The sequence below is a fragment of the Castor canadensis genome, chromosome 11, assembly GCF_047511655.1.
Source record: "Castor canadensis chromosome 11, mCasCan1.hap1v2, whole genome shotgun sequence".
Classification (NCBI taxonomy): domain Eukaryota; kingdom Metazoa; phylum Chordata; class Mammalia; order Rodentia; family Castoridae; genus Castor; species Castor canadensis.
Genome location: NC_133396.1, coordinates 103,286,437 through 103,309,277, shown reverse-complemented (window position 1 = coordinate 103,309,277; position 22,841 = coordinate 103,286,437). Strand labels below are relative to the sequence as shown.

General features: G+C 48.0%; 1 protein-coding gene across 3 annotated transcripts in view; it reads left to right on the top strand.

The window, feature by feature from the left end:
- The first annotated feature begins 1,724 nt into the window (after positions 1–1,724).
- Positions 1,725–22,841, top strand: part of Kirrel1 (kirre like nephrin family adhesion molecule 1) — a 98,771-nt gene continuing 77,654 nt past the window's right edge. For 2 of the 3 annotated variants that reach the window (XM_020176759.2, XM_020176756.2), the window contains exon 1: positions 1,725–1,884. In XM_020176759.2, the coding sequence (XP_020032348.1) occupies positions 1,833–1,884 (52 nt within the window). In that variant the 5' untranslated portion in view covers positions 1,725–1,832. The remainder of the gene's footprint in view (positions 1,885–22,841) is intronic. The other variant, XM_074047761.1, reaches the window with a different exon arrangement.

Genomic DNA, 22,841 nt, shown 5'->3' with positions numbered 1-22,841 from the left:
ACTAAAAGGCAAGGGGGATATTTTTTTTTCCTACTTTTTTCATTGTTGTAATCCCAAAGTCTTGGATTGTGACTGAAACATAGCAGTCACTGAAAAAGTATCTGTGGAATGCATGATTAATGAGTGAATAAATAAAAGCCCTTACATGTCTGTGCGTTGGTGTGTGTCTGTGTCTGGTATCCTGTTCTTGTATCTCTGGGCTAGGTAGGACTATTTTTAAGCTGTGTATTTGGGTGTGCATAGGTATTTTTGAACATATGGAGGATTCTGTGGGTCCATTCATATCGTGCTTGTCAATATGAGCTTGTGTGTTTTTTCGCCTGTGTGTGCTCTAAGTTGTATATGGACATGTCTAGACCATTCAGCCTAGTGTCAGGATTATTGGAGGAAAGGGGCGCTGTGGCCTTCTTACACCAGCAGAGGGCACCAGAGAGCCATGTGCCTTAGTTCGGGGGACGAAATGGAGAAATCCGGGGGATGGGGGGAGTGTTGGGGACCCAGGAGACCTAGATTCCGCGAGGAAAGAGATGGAAATCTCTCTAGACCATTACTACTGTAGAGTTGTGCAATTCCCGTGACTCCTCTGCTATTTTCCCTTGATTCATTCCCAAGGGCCCAGAGCACCAGCACCCCCAGCAATCCTGTTAGCAGGATTTGTCTAGGGGTTGGGAGAGGAGTTGGTTACTACATTGGGCCCTTGAGAGGGACCTCTCCTGAACTCCCACATCATTAGGAATCCTTCCCTCTCCGGTTCCTCCATCTCTCTAACCCAAACGATCTCAAATTCCTGTGTGCTTAGAGATCCTCCTCCGGCCTTAGGAGAGGAGGCCTTGGCCCTTCAAAGCCGTCGGGTTGGCTGGCTCTTCCTCTGGATGGGTAGACGCCCGAGACAACAAAGAAAGAGTCAACTGTGTGTCTTCGAGGCCACTAAGGACTTCAACACTTAGCCTGGCCACACCGTGGCTGACGCTGGGGCTTAAGGCAGGTCCAAGAAGATTCTCCACTCTGGGATTTGTAGGTGGAGAGAGGAACATATACGCCCCCCGACTCCCCCCATTAATGCTGGGGGAAATCCGGAATTAGATTCTGGGTGTGGGATAAAAAAAGAAAAAAAGATCTTTAAGCTTTTTAAACACCCCCTCCCCACTAGACACACACCCAAACAGACATTCATGCCCTTCCCTGTCACAGCCGTTCTCTGTACTTAGAGGGTCGTCCTCAGCCCATGCATCCCACCCCATCCACTTCTCAGTTACGTAGTCTGAGGACAAGATTAGGTCTACAAATGATAGGACCGCGGTGGACCGGTCTAGCCGTCCTTGTCTTGGAGCCCGCGACTGTCGCGTTTCTTTACCCTTTTTGCCCTCAATTCCTTTCTCTTTGCTCTTCTTGCATCTCAGTTCCAGCGAGGGGAGTGAGTGTGTTTGTGCGCGCGCGTTGGGGGACAGGGAGAGGGAGGGCTGTTGGAGGGAGGGAGGCGCCGTCGGAGGGAGAGCAGACGTCAGGAGGAGGGAGGGAGGGAGGCAGCCAGGGAAGGAAGAGAAGGGGAGAGAAAGGGAGAGCGGCGCGGAGATCCGAGAGACTTGGAGAGATCGCGCTGGAGGGCAGAGATAACTAAGGGAGGGGAGCGAGGAGAAGGGCTGGGAGGAAAGAGGGACAGCGCGGAGGCAGGGAAGAGTTTGCGCGTGAGTGCGTGCGTGTGAGTGTGCAGGGCGGCGCGGGCGGGCGGGGGGCGGGGGGCGGGCTCCGGCTCCCTCCTCCCAGCCCGCAGCTCCTGCTCCCTCGCCAACTCCGGGCCCCAGCCGCGGGCGGGCGCACGGCGGGCGGACAGCATGCTGAGCCTCCTCGTCTGGATCCTCACTCTCTCCGACACTTTCTCCCAAGGTAGGGCTCCCACTCCGGGGCCAGGGACCGCGCCGCCGCTGGGGACTCGGGTGCCCCCGCGGCCCGGCCAGGCACCGGGGTCCAGACGCTTCGGGGCCGGGGCTCAGTCAGTACCGGCGCGGAGTCTTGGGGGAGGGGGGCGCGGAGTCACCCGGCTGGCGAGAAGGAGTTTTCCGCTGATTTGCCCAAGTTGTTTCCTCAGGCTGCGCGGGAGAGCGGAGAACTGGGGCCGTGAGGGTCGGGGTCGGGGTGGAAAAGAGACCCGAATGCTCGAAGTCTTTCCTATAGCCCCTGGCAGCTCCACCTCTGAGACCAGGGGTCCCGACGACTGGGTCTTGGCTAAGGGGAAACCTGGGAAGAGGGTGGGATTTCATTTTTAGGGAGTGGGGGTCCGCGGAAAGCTGGGGACCCGGGCTTCCGAAGATGCTGCTGCTGAGGGATCCCCTACTCTAACCTCCCCCTCCCCGGAGGAATCCGGTTCCAAATTGCCTGGAGCTACCAGCTTCAGAGGAGAGAGGGTGCCTCGGGGCCCCTGGTGGGGATTTGGAACCCCTGCCCGGGAGGCTCTGGTTTGGGGGTGGAGTTCCGAATACAGCTTCTGGCCCGGTTGATATGGAGGAGGGCACTTAAGGGGGCTCGGCACTCCACTTGGGGTCAGGAGAGTGTTGATGTCTGAGGATTATTTGGAAGTGACAAGGAGAGGGTAGGAAATGAGGGAGGTGGTTGAGAGAGATGAGGATGTTAGTGTACCCTGAGTAGAGCTGAGGGGTGGGGGTGGAGGACATTGAGGGAACCAAGGGTCCAGACTCCATCCAGGACTGGTGTCTGTGGGAATGTGTTCTTGCCTCCTGGATCTGACTCCAAGGAAGATTTAGTATTGCTGAGCTCCCCCCCACACACAAAAAAAATGGAGCTGACACCTAGAGATTGACACACAAACACTATAAAACAGTCACAGACACTGAGACAGAATACTCACCTACTGAGACACAGACATACACACAAACATCCCTCACACGGAGACAGACACACACACAATGACACCAACGCCTCTGAGAAAGACAGATTCCTTCCCCAACTGAACTCACACTGGCATCACACACTTCACTATCAACTCACACACACAGTACATGCATGCAAGCAGATACTCACAAGGACAGACACACGCAGAAACCCTCAAGCAAACAAAGAAACTTGAACAGACATTCACATAGGCAGATACCTATGGAGATGTGCAATCTACAAAATGGTGGAGGTGGTCCCTTTTTGGGGGTGGGTGCTGGGATCTGGGAAGAGAAAAGTCAGCTTGACTGAAGAGCCTCAGGCACAGCCCAGCTTTCAGTCCCCTTCCTGGATTGTGGGTGTGTGTTTGGAGGTGGGGTGTTCTGCTGGATCCCTCCTCTACTGGCCAGGCCCCTACCCAGCTCTGAAGGCAAAAGCCTGGCTGAGGTGATTCATCTTTCTTCACAGGGCCCCCAATCCCCCCCCCAATACACCCTTAAGATATGGGAAGTGCATACATCCTTGATCCGAGAGTGGGAGGTGGCGCTGGGGGGAAGGAGGCCTGTCCCACGGGTTGGCAGGCCAAGCTAGTCACTTGGCAGAAAGTTGGGAAGATGACTTAAGTTCTGACTTTGTTCAGCCAGGCTACTGGAAAGGGGGGAGGGGGAGGACTCTGGGGGAGGGGTGGCTGGGTTCTTGTTGGTATGTGTAGGGGGGGCAGCTTTTGCCAGCCCCTCTCCTGCAGCTCTCACATGTCAGCAACATGGATACGAATGGGCTCTAAGGAACAAAAGCTGCAGTTAGCAAACAGGAGAGACATGTGGATTGAATCTGGGGACAGAAACGGTCAGGAAGAAATGTGGAAGAAATGTGTGTGGTGTGCTTTTCTGCTTTTGGGAAAGGGGGAAGAGGCTAGAAAACACCAAACTCCCATGTCCTTGCCTCCACTATGGGTGAAAACAAGACCTCATTAAAGTGTGCAAAAGTATTTTGGGGTAGCGGGGAGAGGATACCAAAGAAAGGAAATGGAAGGGAGAGTCAGGAAAGGAAATCACTCCTGAGTGTTCAAAGGGTGCTTTGCTGGGGAGGAAGGCCAGGGAAGGAGTGGAGGACTGAGGACACTATGACATGCAAGGGAGTGGGGGGCTTGGCAGGCCTTCAGCCTTAGCTTTCCTTAATCTTCCTTAGCCTTTGCCCTAAGAAAGGAGTTCTATGCCCAGGACTTGGGCTGGGAGAGAGCACACGGTGAGGGGGGGAGAGTGGCCGGGGCGGGGGGGGGGGGGGTGTTGCCAAGTTGAGAGATGGTTGGGGGGTTTGGAATGGGGAAGGGGTGAAGGTAGCCAGATAAGACAACAGAATTGTGGGAATCAGAGAAGAGCTGGGAAGGAAGAGATTCAGCCTAGGCTGAAAAATAAAAATCTCGTTTTGAAGAATTTCAATGAGCTTCATCAATCTTCATTTTTCACTAAATAATTTTCTGAATCTTATCTAAATGAAAACCATTATCCTTCCCCCCGTTTCCATCATGCGCTGACTCCTCAGACTGATTGCACTGAAAATTGAAATATTTATTCATTTTCTGAGAGATTTTCTCGCTCCCTAGTCTCGGGGAGGAGAAATTGAAAAAGAAAGATTATAGCTAATCAGAGCAATGTGGAATGACAGGCCGGCTGCGGTGGGAGCTGCCTCCAGAGCGGGTGGCTCTGAGGGCAGGAGAAAATCTGTTCTTGTGGCCCACAGAGTTCCTCCTGGCACTCCTGCCACTGCTTTAAGGGGAGTAAGGAGTAAAAGAAAGAGGCCCTAGGGCCTCCTAAATTCCCAGCATTTAGCTCTCTGAGCACAGTTACATCCTGGCAGGGAACACCTAGTCTGGCGGGAAGTTGGGAAAAGCTCTCTCCTGTTCTGCACACACACATACACATGCACACACACTCCAGATGTCCCACTTTTGCCCAGAGCAGGGCATTGAGCTTGAGGAAGAGGCAGGGGGAGGCTGGCAGAAATCAGGATCCTGGGTTCCTCTTCTTGACCTTGACTGGACTCCACCTTCTGCCTGCCACTCATACCCAAAGGGAGGCATGGAGCAAGGACTTGGCATCACAAACCTGGATCCAGAGCACCCAGCCAGTGGTGGAGGATACAGCTAGGCCTTGCCGTCTCAGTTCCTTAATGGTAGCTGAGTGATTGGCTGTTCTGGCTCTGCCATTGGTTCTCCAGTAGGGTAGGAGTGAGGAAGCCCACCCCGTGCCCTTACCATGCACACAGAGAACTGCATGCTCTTAAAAAGCTCCTCCAGGACCTCTTTCTGTCCTCAGGGACCAAGTCTTCATTTCTCTCTTATCCTGTAGCTTTTGGTGCAATGCTATGGGTATGTGACCCTTAAATATCTGATCAACTGATTGCTTCGATGAGAGTGCTGCAGTATTGGAGGGAGGCAGAATTAAATGGTGATCAAATCACAGGCAAACATCCAGCTCCCACCTGGGTAGTCATGCAAACTTGAACAGACTCTGTGCCTCAGTTTGCCCATCTATAAAGTGTGGATAATAATAACATCACATTGGGTTATGGTGGCCATGAAAAACAATAATCCATGAAACAGTGTCTGCCACAGCAGTAAATGCTGTGTTAACGTGTGTGGATATAACAGGGCAGGCAGCTGAGTGGTCTGTGCCCTCTTCTCTCCTCTTTGTGATTCTCTTTTAGTTTTTCTAGCCTCAACTCTTCTGGCTTCTGCTACCCTGGGCTTTGTTTTTTTCTTTTTGGTAGTACTAGGTTTGAACTCAGGGCCTATACCTTGAGCCACTCCACCAGCCCTTTTTTGTGTTGGGTTTTCTCAAGATAGGGTCTCATGAACTATTTGCTAATTTAATCTATGCAACAATCCCCAGAGATAAGCTCTGTAATTATCCCCATTTCATGGATGAGAAACTGAGGTTTAGACATGTTGAGTATCTTGTCTGTAATTATAGGAATCAGCTTGCCTCAAAGCCTGCCCTTCCTCTCCTCTTCCAGAGACCCCACAGGATAGCAGGACTGATGCTGAACTTGGGCAGGGTTTTCCTAATTCATGGCAGAAAGAGGACTGGGGGAAAATGATTGTTACATAAGGGCAAATTCATTCAAAATTTTAAAACAATCCTTTTATTTCTGAGATCCTGTCCTACATTTTTGGGTGTTAACTCATTTTCTTTTCTTTTTTTCTTTATTTATTTTTTATGAGGTACTGGAGCTTGAACTTGGGGCCTTCACTTTCAGTCACTCCACCAGCCCTATTTTTTTTGTGAAGGGTTTTTCGAGATAGGGTCTCACTAACTATTTGCCTGGACTGGTTTTAAACCTCGAACCTCCTGATCTCTGCCTCCTGAGTAGCTAGGATTACAGGCGTGAGCCACTGGAGCCTGGCTAACTCATTTTCTTTTATGACAGTCTTCTAAGTGATTTTTTTTAAAGGTTTACTTGGCAAATAAGGTTTGCAACCTGTGTTTGTTTCTAATATTAAACACAGTCTTACAGATCCTTGAATTACAAACTGGAAACTTCCCATACACCGGGAAGTTCCTGGAGAGGCTCAGAGGTACACAGAGGCAAAGGGTGGAGTGCTGAGTGGGGGTCTTGGAAGAATCTCAGGACAAGCTCTCCCTAGTGTCAACTTCAGTCAGCCTGGTCCCTGGCACATATGGAAGCTGGAGTCTTAGCTTGTTGCAACCTGCCTGGAGAGACCCTCAGTCCTGCTTCTTAGCCTGTGTCCTGGTGACCTGCCTGGCTTATATACTGAGGTCAGCTCTATATTCGAGCATCAAAATTCCTACTGTGTACTTCTCAAGTTGATATAATTGACATTCTTTAGAAAAAGAAAACAAGAATTGAGAATTTAAGTAACTTGCTGAGAGCCATTCCTGGGATGCTAGCTTGCTCCCAGATCCAAACCCTTATATGTCTGACTACAGAGGCCACAAATGCCTCAACCTCCACAGGACAGGAGGGGAGCCCTGGCCTTCTTCCTCTCTTCCTTTTCTGGTGCCTTGCTCAGTCCTGCTTCCCCACTTCCTAGCCCAGAAATGCCCCCGGCCACCTCCATCTCCATCTTGCTTTGATGATGAACATATATAAGGTAAAACTTAGATGATAAGATACATGTTTCAGTCAGTGGGGATAGAACTAAATATTACACCTTGTCAAAAGGAGGTTTGTAATGCCTCAGTCTTTGTACTCCCATCTTGCAAGGATTTTTTTTTTTTTTTTGCATGTATCTGTGTGTTTGTATATGCTGGGGATCAAACCCAGGATCTTACGCATGCTAGGAAAATACTTTACCCTTAGTCCAACTGACTCTTTTTGTCTTTTAGCTTTATATGTGTGTAGTGCTTTCAAATGTTAGCAAACTTTGTCATGTATACCAGCTCAATTGTAGATTACCCTATATCTAGGCAGGGTAGTTGTTATTTCTCATTTGATAGATGAGAAAAACAGAGTCCTTGAGGAGTTAAATGGCTTCTTAAAGGGTGGAAATTGGACTTGAGAGAGGGACTAGGAAGCAAGTTTCTTCATCTACCCGATTTCTGGGAGTTGTTTCCATCCAAGGGCAGGGAAGTTCCTCTCCATGTGTCCAGAGACAAGAAAGTTGTGCCCCTTCCTGACCTACCAGTTCCTACATGGTTTCTTCCCAGGGCTCTGGGGCAGTTCACTTGGCAATCTCCTGGAGAGGGCTTTGACCTGGAAAAGACTGAGGTGTGGTGGTGGGTCTTTAGTGGAAGAGGAGAAAGAGGTTGTTGTATCCTTGATCTTGAAATGTGAGGCAAGGGAGAGGCAGTTCTTGAAGTCAGGAAAGAGAATGAGCTCTCTCTGAGTTAGAGAGAAGGTCATTGTCATTTGTGGAAGACCTACTTTGTGTTTTGCATATATTAGTAACTAATTTAATACTGACACTCCTTAGTTAATGGTGTTATTATTCCCATTTTACAGATGGACAAACAGATGCCAAAATAAGTTAAGTAGATTGCCTAAACTGATACAGCTAGTAATTGACAGAGACAGGACTGGTATCTAAGCATACCAGTTGGGGTAGCAGGGATGGATCCTTGAAGGAAGCTTCTGGAGGCTATACATCTGCCTCTTCATACCTCTCACTGCTGCACCCAAGCCTGTGATGTAATCTCACTCTGTGGCTGGGCATACATTCACACATGCCCTGGTGTGCTGGTACACAGTCATTTCTCACCCCCAGGCACTGTCTGGACAGATACCTCTATCTTTATCCCAACCCTTCCATTCATCAGAGCACTGGTGTGCAACAGTGTTACATTTCTATGTGTCTTTTTCCTTCTGGCTGTAGCAGCCCTCCTGAATCTTTGAAGGCGCTACTTTTTGCCTTGTCTTGCATGCTCTGCATCCTCTCTGATAGATGCACACATTGCCAGGTTGAGAAAGTCAGAGAGCTTGAGTTTCCTGTTCTCTGAATCTGGCTCTTCTGTATCCTGCAACCCCAGCTTTTATACCTTCCCACCCCTGATTCTTAGATAAGGCGAACCCAATTGAGTTCTTGGGGCACCTAGGATGAAAGCTGCTCTAACTCTCAGGCACCACTGGAGATTCATTTTTCTTTCCTCTTTCCATCCCACTCTCTCTCTCTGTCCATCCATTAGCCTTCTCCTATGTGGAAGGAGGTCCCAATTTTCCAGTTTCTCCTCCTTCACATTTAATTTCTTCAGCAACTTTTATTAACCTCTGTTGTCTCCAGGGGCTATAGCCCTCATCCCTTTCTTCCCTTCTTGAGCCCATTTAACAAAATTGGAATTGTATTGAAATAAATGGGCCTTGTAGCCAGCCAGCCTCCTCAGGATGGAGGATCTTAAATCCAGGGATGGAAGTCTCTAGCACTCTCTAGCAAATTCCATTTGTTTCCCAGGAGACAATGATGCTACTTCATTCCTCTGGGAGCCTGAGCCCTGAGAAGGTGATGGGAGGTTCCCAGAAGCCTATGGGGCGTGGGTTTAGAGGCAGAGAAGAGACAATAGGAACCTGAGTCTCAGAGGTGGTGCTCAGAGCCCAGCAGAGCTATCTCAGGAGGCTGTCCCACCCCAGGCTGGCCCAAGAATCATAGATTCTTCTTCAGGACAGGACCATTTGCTTTTTCTGTCTTCCTTGAATTTCCTTCTGAGTTAACAAGAGTATATCCTGACTGGAAGATGTGTGGAAAAAGTACAGAATTTTTCCCTTCCCTCAGCAGAAATGTAGTCATGTGCCATGAATGACGGAGATACGTTCAAAGAGATGTGTTGTTAGGTACTTTCCTCGGTTGTATGACCATCACACAGTGTACATGCACAAACTAAGATTGTATCACTAGGTGAATAATATGGGTCCACAGTTGTATAGGCTGTCTGTCATTTGACCAAAACGTTGTGGGGCTGGCGATGGTAGAACACTTGCCTAATGTGTGCAAGGTCCTGAATTAAATCCTCAAATAAACAAAAACATTGTTACATGATACACGACTATATTTTATGCTTCTTAAGTGATTACTGTACTTAAGTGAAGTACTGTGCTAAGCTTCAGTGTTGCAAGATGAATAAAATACTATCCTTGCTCTTAAGGGTCTGTCTGTGATTTAGGTACAAATTATTCAACTTCAGTAGGCCTCAGTTTCCTCTAACCAAAATGGGAATAACTAGTTTTAAATCAACAAATAAACATTATTATATGCAAATAATTCTGATAAGAGTTATGTGGAATAGAAGAAAATGTAGCATGTGGTCCCTTCCAAGAAGCTAACACACACACACACACACACACACACACACACACACACACACACGATTCTGGTGATGCAGGTGAGAAGATAGTTGGTGCCACCATATCAGTGAGTGGGTCAGAGCTGGAAGGTTCAGGACAGGAGAGTTTGTTCTTGGTTGAAGTGACCAAGAAAGGCTTCCTGGAGGAACTGGGGTAAGGATGGGTTGGATGTGAGTGTGTCAGGCAGAGTATCACCAGGTAGGGCAAACTTCTAGAGCCAAGGTGTGGCTGCCAGCTGAGCTGGTGTGTTGAGGCTGATTGGTACTGAGAATGAGGACTAGGGAGAAATAGATGAGGTGATCTAGAACAGGGGAGTGGGGCCAGATCCTGTCCTGTAAAAAGTAGGGAGCCAGGAATTTCTGATTTTTAAGCAAAGGATATGTTAAAATCTGGTAGGTCCTCATCTCATTCTTCACCAAATCCTCCCTTCCTCTTAAACTCGATCTGCTGGAGCTGCTGTAGAAATTTGCACCCTCTTCAGTTTAACAGCAACAACAGAAAGATGAGACAGGCAGATAATCTGAGTTTGGCCAGTCAGAAGTGAGCAGAAGGTTTAGAGAAATGTCCATTCCACTAGAGGAATGGGAAGTCTGGAGGGACCTGGGACCTGAGTCGGAGAGTCTTTGGAATAATGAGAAAATCTTTTTCTCTGAGAATTCTTGGGTAGAAAATAAAGGTGCCTGGAGAAAGAGTTCAATAAAATATTAAGAGAAGAGCCCTGCAGATGCACAGATACTTAAGTCTGAGCAGTGTCTACATAGCATAGGTCCAGGGAAAGATCTTGTTCTATAGGAAGGAAGGCAAATCTGGTTTAGTCCCCTCAGGGTCAATCCTGGGCTGTTTTTATTGGCTATATGTGCATTTAGGGACTGAGCCTAGAAATTCTTGGAACCTGAGCTCTGGTTTTTCAAATGGAAACCCTTGAAGGGGGGCCCAGCGGGGAGGTGAGAGCCTGTATTCAGTAAACAAGCTTTTGTTGTTGCTGTTGTTTTTGTTTTGTACTGGTCCTAGGCCTGGGGATAAAAAGGTAAGAGAGATTTAGTCCCTGTCCTTGAAGCACTCTCAGCTTGGTGTGGGAGATGGATGTATAAACACATATTGACAATCCTATAAGATAAAGGTTGTAAGAGAGGTATGTGAAAAATGCTGGAGTCTAACTGTCCAAGTGAGGGGGGAGTGGAGTAGGGAGGCACAAGGAGGCAGGGGCATCCACAGATGTGAGACTCAGGGGCTGCCTGGCCTCTGGAATGCAGGCCCGTCAAGATAGCCCAGCTCTGGACAATCCCTGATTGTCCCCCCTGCTCCGGATGGAAGGAGCCGAGGAATCTAAAGGAGTGAGCCCTGGTGCCTCCCAAGGATTATGATTTCCAGGAACAAAGGCAGTTTATATAAAGCGCACTTTCTGAAATCTCCTAACCTCTTGTGTCCACTTCCCCTCTCCCCAACCCCCATTCCTACCCAGTAGAGTTGATTTCTAAATTAACTTTATCCTCATAATCAGCTTAGCTGAGGTTTTATTATTATTATTATTATTTACCCCCCTCCTTTCTGAGTTCTCCCAGGAGCAGCCTGGGGCCCTGCTCGCTCCATTACCCAGCATTGTCAAGCCGAGAGGCACTTTTAACTGCTTCTTCCCATTCGATTCGCTTAACTGGGAGGTTATTAAAAGGAAAGAAGCAGAGATGGGCCAGCGGGAGCAGAGAGGAGAGAAGATAGGAGCGGGAGAAGGCTTTTTCCAGGGAGCAGAAATCTAGGGCTAGGTGGGCTGGTAGGTGAAGCTCCGGGAGAGGTTTTCTTCATCTTGATTTTCTGCTCACTGAGAAAGGCTTCCTTCCTGGACAGTAGGACTCCTGGGCTTTAATCGTAAACCCAGAGCAATGGACGTGCTGCTTTATGTCTCAGTCCTCTCCCTTTCCCAAACCTGTCAGCTTGATTGCACTGTGGACTGGGGTGGGGTGCCCAGAGGCCCCACATTGCCTCCTTTGCCCAACTCTCCCCCACACACTGGTGGCTGGCTGTGCTGTCAGTGCTGTACCCCAAGCAAACACCTTGGGTTGGCTACTTTGCAGATGATGTTTGATCTTAGAATGGCATACCTATCTCTCAGCACACATCTGGGACTTCTCCCCTCACCAGTCAGTGGGTGAAGTGAGAATGCAAACTCATTTTAATGTCAGTGTGAGCCAAATATAATTAGAAAGGAAATCTGACTTTGCAAAAAAAGAATGCATTGCAAAGTTAAGTTGAAATGACTTCTAGATTATCTGCACCTCTGTGGTTCTCCATTTATGCAGAAAATTGAGAGGGGAGCCTGTAAAGCCTGTATCTAAGGGATTTAGTTCGCACACATTGCTTTTGGTTTCATTCCAGGGTCATTACATGACACACAGTCTGGTCCACACAAATGGGTGACGCCAAGAGTGTCCTGGGACCCCCTCCTAACCAGGGTCTGTGGGAGAGTCAGCCTCTTTGCTAGAGGGTTCACCTCCTGAAACTTACTTGGAACCTCAGTTTTCTCATCTATTAAATGCAAATGATTGTACCAACCTCACAAGTTTGTGGTGGGGATTGAACAAGAGAATATATTAAGGAGCAGTATCTGGTACTCAATAAACCACTTACTAATATTGCATAGTGCTTGCTTTTCACAGTTCACAGTTCAAGGCAGATCTGAGAAGAGAAACAAGAGAATGAGAGATGAACAAATAATAGTCCAAATACAGATACAACTGTGTTAGTGGTGCCAAGTGAAGTGACCAGTGATGTGGGTAATCCCTGCACTCTATTGTCTAGGGTTTGGTGCAGGAAAGCTTTTGGGAGGCAGCAGTGTATAATGCAAAGCACCCTCCCTGCTGTAAAATTAGGTCTGTGTCTTGGATCTGGAGAATGAGTGGCCTTTTACCCTTTGTGAACCTCGTTATCCTCATCTGAAAAATGGAGTGACAGCACCCACCTTCCTCTATTTTAAATCCTGGAAAAGCACTCTCAGGACAATGCACAGTAAGCTTGACCATCATTTTAACCCCTGTCTGTCCTGAATGCTTCAGCTCATTGTATTAGAACAAAGATTCTCAAACTTCAAAGTGCTTACAAAACATCTGGGGCCCTCATTAAAATGCAAATCCTAATTCCAAAAGGCTGGGGTTAGGTGGAGGTTCTGCATTGGCACCAGGCTCCCAGGTGGTCTCATGCTTCTTGTCCTAGGATCACACTTTGAGGTGTGAGAGGATGCTTTCTTCTGGGGAAACAGATCTTCAGCGTTCTAATGGGAATCAAGAGAGAATAGCATTCATTAACAGAATTCGCTTGCTTTTCAGCTAGCTTAGTTGTATAACACAGCCCTGATGGATCATTGATTCTGGAGCATTGATATGTTTGTTTTAGAGAAGTAGGTTATGGGACAAGAGAGGGCGCCCATCTTGTCAGCATGCCTGTCCTCAGTCCTGAGACTGACCTGTTCAGCCTCCTCCTGGCCACCTCCCAAGCAGAGCTGAGTCTTATACTGCCAGCTGCCAGCTGTAGAGTTGAAAAGCAACCAGACAATGTGTTGGTGGAAACTCTTCCATGCCTGAGCCAGACATTTTCGCTTGATGGGAGATTTGGGAGAAAGCATTTTGAAAACGAAAACCCTTCTAGACAGGGCCTTGACCCTGTTAGCTTTGGTTTTAAATTGGGTCATGAGCGAATTGTGAGATTTGGGAAGAAACTGGAGGTCATATCATACCTCAACTGGGAGCATGATTTTGGGGGAGCAATGGGGAACTCTTATTAGGCAGGTCTGCTTCTCACCCTCATATAGCCCTAAGAGTTTCTCATCCAACACACTATGCTAACTCAACCTCCCCCTTTTTGGGCTGTGTTGTAAGTGCTCCAGGCAGCAGAGAAAGATCCACAGACCAGAGAAGAGAGACTCCTACCTCCAGCGTCTCCCTGATTCTATGCAGAAGCTTGGCTTTTCTATGTAGGAGTCCTGTCTATTGGGGGGATAGACACTCCCATTGATTCTCCTTCATCTTTTGCCCCCCAAAAAACTGATACACAGTCAGCGATTTGCAAGTACAAATGAGAACATAGCAGATTCTGAGGGGCTTCAGCGTAAAAAAGGAAGAGGTGGCTTAATCAGATTGAGCTTCCTGGGATGGAGAAAGAACCTAAAAGAGACGTTTTCATTTGTGAGGTCACAAATGAAAATGGAGCCATGATTCTTTAAGAACTCCAACATCTTTGGATTTTCTTCAGGCTGGAATAACTGGAGTAAACTTGGACATCGGTATTTGGCCTTTGTCTGAAGAGAAAGGAATTTCATTAGCACTCTCTGCCTACTCACTCTCATATCTGATACTACCTGGCAAGCAGGAAGTTCTTCTTTGTGTCTAACCTGAACTTTCCCAGCTCCTGCACAGAAACTGTCTAATTACAGACTGTAACTGAATATAGCTCCAGTATTTTCTATGCCTGAACAAATAACATTTTCCCCAATAGGTTCATTGTCTCACACTTCAAGGCAAAGCTCCTTTTATTCAGAAGCAAGTCCTGAGAGGTCATGGGGAGGTTGCCTCCTCACAAGAGCCAAAGAAAGTCTCCTTTAGGGTCATATTTGCTTTTCAGCAAACCACCAAGGTTGTCTTCCTGCAGTGACACCTGCCAGGACCAGAAGGATGGAGTTCACAGGAACCTGGCTGAGTCACTATGCCCTTACCTGTCCAGTTTCCCCTTCCCTGCAGCTCAGAGCAGGTGGTGTCCTTTTACCATCTCTAGCAATGGCCTGAGAACCCCTTTGCCTTCCTCCATGGGGGGCCAGGCTGACAGAGGCACCGATGTCTGCTGTTGAAGCCACCTAGTAGAAAAGTGGGCCTAAAGGGCCAGTGAGGTAGCCTGTCCCATAGTTAAGACCCCTTTTAGGTCTGGAGCAGAATGTTTTCCTGTTGGAATTAGGAATGTCCCCAACCTAGCTTTGTCTGAGTGAACCCAAAGTGATGCCAGTATGAGGAGAGGAAGGAGAAGTTGGGGTGTCTGTGGTGGGGTGCCTTCCTAATCTGATGAAGGAATGTGGGCATTTCTCTGGGATACTGGACCTATTAGATATGTGCAAATTCCTAACCCTAAACAAACTGGGGAGGAAACTTGGGTCTGCTATCAGCTAGACAGCTATTACAGGGAAGATGGGATCCCCATCTTCAGAGCCTATAAACACCTACCTAGGTCATCTAATAAGGGGGTAGAGGATTGCGTATCTGCATGAAAGGGGACAGAAAGAGGTACTGGAGTGCAGTGGGTGATCAGTTAGGGAAGGTTCCCTGAGAGGGATAGTGGGAAAGGGCATAAGAGACTAATAGAAGCAGGTGGGAAAGGAGTGACAGGGTGGATGGAATCTGTGAGGAAAACTGAAGGCATCACCCTGTAGGGGGCTTGGTGGAAGAAGAGTGAGATCTAGGTGGCGGTTTGCCCAGCTGAGGTCCTGTAGGCTGGAGGCTCTGGGAGCTGAGAGCCACTATATCACCTTGTCAAGTGTGGCCCCTGCAACAGTCACACCGACCAACCACTCATGTGACAACCTCCCCACATGTACAGCAGCCCTGCACCTCCAAAGAGGGCTGGTGTTAAGGCAGCTCCTGCTGCTTTGAGGGCAGGGTGGAATGCAAGTCCTCCAAGAGGAAGGGCCCATGTCTTTGGGGAAGAGGAGTGTGGACTACCTGACCTAGAGGAGACAGTGACAGGGTTGCGAGTGGGCTCCAGCATGCAGCCTGCCTGTAGGGCAGTCTGCATTTGTGCAGGATAACATACCATTTTTCAAGGGTAGGAGGATAGGACAGCCATGGCCCCAGGTCCTGGAAGCACAGCCTGTAGCCTGGCATGGGACAATCTGCACAGGCTGCTCTGTGGCTGTCCTCTACCAGTAAAGCCACTGGCCCCAGAGCTTTGCCTTCTCCTTATCCCCCAGCCACATGCTCCCCAGGCCCTTTTCCTCCTGCTGTCCTTCCCTGTCTGTTGGTCTGCCACTCGGCAGGAGTGTAACATGCCTGCTCCTGAAGCATTTGGTGCTTGATAATTTGTGGATTATAGCTAACTCTCGATAAAGATTCCCCTAATTGCTTGGCTCACCTCAGGTTCTATCATCAAAGCAAAGCCATGAGGCCCCCCTCTCGCCCTCCTTTTCTTTTTATTATCTCTTAATTAATCACTCTGGCTTTCACACTTAGCAGATAATTACAGTCTCCTGGGCACGAAGCTCATTTTCATAACCTCCTGCTCCAAGCCAGCAGCAGAAGGGGTTGGGGAGGAAGAGGGAGAGAAGGGGAGAGTGGGCAGAGCCACACTGAAGGAAAGTGGGAGATCGGGCAGCAAGTGGGTGAGACCAATGGGGAGAAGGGACATCAGGGAGCATCAATGGGATCATGTGGAGTGGTGAGTGGAGCATGGGAGCCAGGGCCTACCGGTCTGCCTAGCAAGCCCCAGGGAGGCCCTGCCAGTGGGCAGGAGGCTGGTGCTGCCCCTGGGGAAGACTCCACCTGGTGACACAGTCTTTGTCCCCTGAGTTGTGTATTCTGGCTGTCTTCACCTGCTCTGAGCCATGGCAGGAGGTGTTCAGCAGCCAAAAAGTTTGGGCAGAGTAGGAAAGGATCCCAGGTGAAGTTCATTCACCACATGCTGGGGAGTGGGGTCAGCTGAAGCAAACAGTGCAGCATGGCCATGAATTAGTTTCCAGACCTGGGAACACTTCTGTTTTGTAAGCAGGACATTCACTCTGGAGCTTGAACCTATGGAAATGAACAGGACTTGATCACTTCATAGTATGATCAGATGGAGGGAAAGGTCATTTACTCAGCAACTTTGCCTGTGAGGACTGTACCAGGTGGCTCACCATATGCTCATCACCCCCATTTTAGAGGTAGGAAAAGCTGCGACTAGACTAGGGGAGAATGAGAATAAGGAATTTGCCCAAATCAAACCAAGTTAAATCCAGGTCTATCTGGTTGTTTGTAAGGGTGATGTTCTTACCATGGATCATCCTGTCTCCACAGGGTCAGGGCACTGGACAGGATGCAAGGGAAAAAGGGATAGGGAGGACACCATTCTGGCTGGGCCCTCCCCCCTCGACTTAATAGCCAGAGGCTCTGCCATCCAGGGCTTTCTTTGGCCTTCCAAACTAGAGATAAGCAGAGAAGACACACATCTGGATAATGGTTGTGAGAGGCTCAAGAAAGAAAGTTTATTCAGTGAGTTAGAGACAGAGATGGACTGGAACCTAAACCTCTGGTTGTGTGTTCTGTGTCTGTCCCTCATTCCGGTTGCTGAACAAGTCTCTGTGGCCCAGGGTCACAAAGGAGAGGGTGAGCAATGCCCCAGGAGAGTCATTGTCCCCCCTGTGCACACTGACTTTTCCTTCATGACCCTAATCTACTGTGTTTGGTCTGTAGAATGAATCATTAGTTTTCTACTACTTTATTTGCTATTAACCAACATTGAGACCCTAGAAGAAAATCTCTCCCAATCTCAGTTTCTTCATTGGAAGAATTGAAAAGATTGCTGACAGTGTAGGTAAAAGAGTCCCTAATACGTGATAGGTATTGTTAGCCAGTGCTAACTGTTGTTACTCTTACCGTGAATGAGAGGGCCCCCGCTTTTTCACATCCTGGGTGAAGGAGGGAGGACAAAGAATGTCCCTTTGCGCTGCTTCTGGGTGTGCTACTAAATAGAGCCCTGACAGCCTCGACCACTCTATCCCAGTGCAGTTATTCTCTTCTTTCCACATATAAGTTGTCCGTTTGGCTGGGGCTGGCTCCTGCTTAGAGCTTATTGGCACTCAGCTCCATGCAGGGTTGATGTTCCCTTTGCCTGCCATGGGCCTGTGTGCCAAAGGGTTGACCACATCAAGTCTCAAGAGTCTTGCAATTTCTGGTTTCCTGAACACTATAAAAGGAAAAAAAAAAATCAATTTTCGGGAGGCAGTATGGAAAGAGCACTGGATTGCGAGTCTAGATGTGAATTTTAGCCCCCTTTGTGTTCCTGATAGAATGGCCTTAGTGAATTGGGCTTGTCTTTTTTTGTTTTTAATGTTACTTTTTATTTTATTATTATTGGTAGTTGTTCTGGTGTTTGAACTCAGGGCCTCATGATTGCTAGGAAGGCACTCTACCACTTGAGCCACTCTGCCAACCCTGGGCTTGTCTCCTTATCATAAAATGAGAAGGTTAATCTCCAAAATTCTTTCCAGCTGCAGTTTTCTAACTCTTTGCCATCCTGTGGCAATTCACCAAAGTATGGCTCTTCCCTAATGAGGCCCTGGATCCTCTGATTTTGTGAGCCACTGCAGGAGGTACTGATTGCAGGGGGGCAAAGTAGGGGTATTCCAGGAGAAGCACTTTTGCTCAGGAATCAGAGTGAAAGCAGATGCTTTATACACTTTCAGATATGATCTGGACTTGGGGTAAGGTGAGTAGCCCCCCTCCAACACATATATCTGGGGACAGTCCAGCCTGCTCAGGAAGATGGGGACCTGACCCAAGGGTGTTGTGGATGCTTGTGCATGCACGTTGATAAGATTTTCTCCCTGAAGAAATAAACATGCTCTGGCTTTGCCCTGAACTTTAGCTTTGGTCTATGAAAAGGTTTTGCAGAGTCTTGTGGGAACATAAACATTTGGCAGATTTCTTTCCCTGAAAGCTATTTCTTCTCTTTTCTTTTTCTGGGAACTTTAGCCAGCAAGATTAAGGAACCTCTACCCTTCCCTCCTCCCTTCCTTTTGCCTGAGACACCCAACCCCCTCTCTCCTCCTATCCAAAATGAAAACAAAGTTAACTGGTGTGTACTGGGAATCATCTCAGAGCAAACTGGGCCAGAAGAAAAGAGTGAAGCAAACAGATAGCTCTCCCAAGAGGAGAAATTACAAGGGAGGAAGAGAGAGAAAATAAGCAAATGGCATCGGTGGTGAAAAGTGAATTCCAGACATTTAAAATTCTTTTGGTTTTAATCATCTCAGATGCCGACCAGCACTGAGCTGTGGGGGAAGGGAAGAAATGAAAACCAGGGCCATCCACTCCCAGCTCACAGGAATCTCTGTCTGTCTGTAAAGACCCAAAGCTTTCTCAATGGAGGCCTCTTGCTCTTCTCAGCCCAGACCCTCATGACCTCAGCATCTGACCACCTGCTTGGGCGCTCAGAAGGTTTACCTCCTCCAGAGAGCCCTTCCCGAATAACCCTCCCTTTTATCTCGTTTTACAGGCTCAGTTTACACTTGGTTTTAAAGCATTGACCTTTCAGTTTTCCAGCCAGATTGCAAGTTCCCCAAGGCCCTGGATTATGTTTTGTTCAAAACAAAACAAAACTAACAAACAACAAACCCAGCCTCTTTCATTAGCCATGGCCAGGCCTCCTTCATGAGGGTTGGGGCCCTCAGACTGGGTCTCTTTTCCTCAGTTGTAAAGTGGGGGCCTTTGCAATGTCTCAAGAGCTGAGTGGAGCCTTGAAGAGACTCCAGACGGAACAGGGAGCTGTGCTGTTGGGCACCTCAGAATTCCCAACCCTGTGGGTGGGGATAAGGGCTTTTTCTAAGGCCTGGAGGAGTGTAGGTGGTTTCTTCTTGCTCCTGCCTTCCTCAGGGTCAGGCTGGTTGGCAGTTGCAAAGACCCCAGATACTGTGGTGGCTGGACAGGGAGATGGAGGTGGAATTTCAGACTGTCCCCTACCTCAGGCTAGGAGGGCTGTTAAGGTGATAAGAAATCTTATTACCCAGGGGTGACAAGTGACCAGGCCCACAGAGAAGCCTGGCAGTCATGCACAGAGGCTTGTTTTCCCCTTCTGTGTTCCGCATCCTTCTTCCTCTGAACTCCCTCCCCTAGCCCTTTCTCCTTAACAGCAAGTTCTCTATTTCTTTTTTTCATCTGGAGGCTGCTATATTCATTCTCATGACCACCAGCTGTTTCTCCCACTCCTTTCCTCTCCCCCATTTTCCTAAAACTTTGATTCTTATGCCTTTGGATGCATCTACTCCATTTCTACCTCCCACTTCACCAGATAGATTAGAGTTGATCTTAGAATGGGAGTTGGATGACTGGGATTTCACCTCTTCTTGCACTACTTCTGGATAAATCCTGTGTTATTTCAGGCCTCAGTCTGCTCAGCTGTAAAATGAGGCACTCACTAGATGACGCCAATGTTCTAGAAGCCCAGAGTGAATGTGCTCTTCACTTTCTGTGTAAAATAGCAAGATGTGGATTTCAGACTGCTTGGTTCAAATCTCGACCTGCCACTTCCTACCACTGTGACCTTGTGCAAGTTCATGTCACTTCCTTTTAGGAGAGTGGGGCCATCTACATAGAGTGGCAAAGATTGCATTAAGTGATCTTTGTAGAACCCTTGGCATGTTATCTGAGATGCTGCATGTTATCTGAGATGCTTTATGTTACACAAATATAGTGTATGCTAGCTCTTATAGTTGAATCCTAATATTTTATGGTGCAGAGTAATAAAAAGAGGCCTGGATTTGAAGTCAGGAGACTTGGGTTCACACTGCATTTTCATCCTGACTTCTTTGTGACCTTGTGCAAGTCCCTATTTCTAACTATAACATGGAATTCATGAATCCTGCTCTGCCCTGCTCCCCAATTGGGAGTGATGAATATACATTAAGGTAAGGTCCTTGGGGGCATGGCCTTTGTTTGTCTTGGTCCAGCCTGGTGTCAGCACTTAGGACATGTGTGATAAATGAATGATTGAGTATAGAGTGCTAACCTATGAACAGAGAAATTGCGGCTCAGAATGACATAATGACTTGCGTAAGATGGTACAACTAACCCTTCTTGCAAGGGGTCATTCGCTGCACTGGAGTGTTTAGCTGCATCTCTGATCTGCACCCTCTTCTCCAGATGTGACGGTAAACAGGGCTTCAGACATTTCTGGATGCACCCCAGGAAATGAAATTAGCCCACCTGAGGAATACTGAGCTAACCAGAAGAAAAACTAGAAATCAAGTCTTATGACTTCCCGTCTGTAGCATTTCCTAAAATGTCACATGTTGCCCATTTCTCCCTTTACCCAAATATTTAACCTTGACCCATATCTTATAAAATTGAGAAAGAGGTATGTTGTGGAGGAGGAAGTATTTTGTCTTCTTATGCCATTTTAGAAGTGGTAAGGTTTCCATAGAAAGCTGTGATTTACCTATCCAAGGTTGGGGCTAGGGAAAAGAGACAGGTGGCAAAGAAAGTCAGGTGGGTAACCTACTAGTTTGGGTGGATGGAGGCCCTGCCTTCCTCTAGGACAACTGAAGTTTGTGGTGAGAAATGCTGGAAGACCCACCACATTTCTGCTTTAAGGAGGTATAAGTTGACTCCTGGTGATGTCAGATGACAGCGTTTTAGGTACCAGCTGCTCCTCCTTCTTTCATACCTGGCACAACCCTCCCACCCCTGTAGTAGCTGCTGAGACATCAGCACCTTTGAGGCCAAGAGCACTTTAGAGTACAGTTTGCAAACCACAAATTTTGCCCAACCCTTGAATGTTGCAAACAACCCAGGACCTAGAGGGTAAATGACTCACTGCCCCAGAGCAGGGAGGAGAACTGGAAGTTCCACCTTAACCTTCCTCCCTCCCCACCAGCCAACACATACTGGAAAACTTCTGCTTCCTCTCCACAGATCTTCCTGCCTTCCCCCATTGGACAGATCAAAAAGTCTTTTTGGGCAGTAAGGGTAGTGACATAGATATTGGAGGATTTGAGGCCCAGAGAAGAAGGTGGTTGTCCTCAGAGAATATAGGATGACACTGATTCCAAGACTGCCACCAGATTCCCCACCTTCTCTGATATGCCCTTATCTTTCAGCCTCTGCCCCCTTCCCTCCTAAGGGGCCCAACTCTTGCTGTCATAGAAACCAGGGGATTAGGACCAGCTTGGAACCCAAAGGATGCGGGAGAGAGCTTAGAGAGGAGGCAGGTGGAAGGAGGAAATGAGAGGAGGTGATGATAAGGAAACAGCTGGGTGAGGGAGTGGAGGGCAGAGAGGAAGGTGAAGGGAAGGGGGGAGATGAGAGAGAAATCTTATCCCTAGTAAGAGAGAAAAGGGAGGGGGAGGGGAAAGAAAGAGGGAGAGAGAGAAACCTCAACTTTTATTTAAAATCAGAGAGCAGTTGTACGCCTGGAGTTGTTGCCATGACAACGGCAAAGAAAAGGAGATAGAGAGCTTGTGAAGCCGTGAAAACCCAATAGGGGTAAATGTTTAAAGCCAGGAACAAAAACCATTCAGAGATAATTAAGTAACAGGCTGCAGGTTCCATACTCCTGCCCATTGTCAGGGGACTAGGCCTGAGATTCCAGCCTGCTCTGCCTCTCTCCTCCCAGCCTTTACTCCTTCCCCTTACACACCAAAAGGACTTCAAAGAAGTGTCCAGAGAACACCAGCCCTCCCTCCAATCTTCTACCCTCCTCACTGCAGCCCTAGCTCCTCAGACCAAGTTAGATGATTTTTTTTTCTCCCTCATTTTTAAGAAAACATGGTCATCATAGGAGGAAAAGGGCTTTGGTGAAGTAAAAGAGGAACTGTGGACACAAAATACTATATGACCAATTGAGCTGTGGACTCCCATTATTGATTGTTCTCCAGGTTAAAGGTGCAGATGCCACAGACAGGCAAGGACAGCCTCTCCTTGCCCGCCCCCCAGCCTCTAGATTGTGGGGCTGCTTCTGTTGTTCCTCCAAAAGGAAGGTACCTGCTTGGCTGGGAACTCTGTTGGGGCTACTTACTGTATTTAATGCCATCTCCACTTCCTCTGTGAATGCTTCTTAGGATTTTTGCCAGGCTAATCTTCCCAAACTTCAAGATGACCAAATGCTATTTTGGGGGTTAGGTATGCTCTGCAGAATTTTTTTTTTTTTTTAATGCCATAGTACTTTCTCCTTTTTCAAATAAGTCTCACTCAGCATCTCACTCCCACCCCAGACATCACAATAGTTGACTGGCCCCTCATCCTATCTCTTCAGGGAAATAAACCTTTGAGTTCTGCCTTTCCCTACCTTCAGATGCCTCCCAAGAAATCATGAATATCTGAGAAGGCTCTGATGTCCTTTTCTTCATCTCATCTTGGGGATGCAGGACTGAGCTGGGGGCTAATATAGCTCAGTCTGAAGTGTCCTGTTTTATGTCTGCGACTCTCCCTCTCACAGTT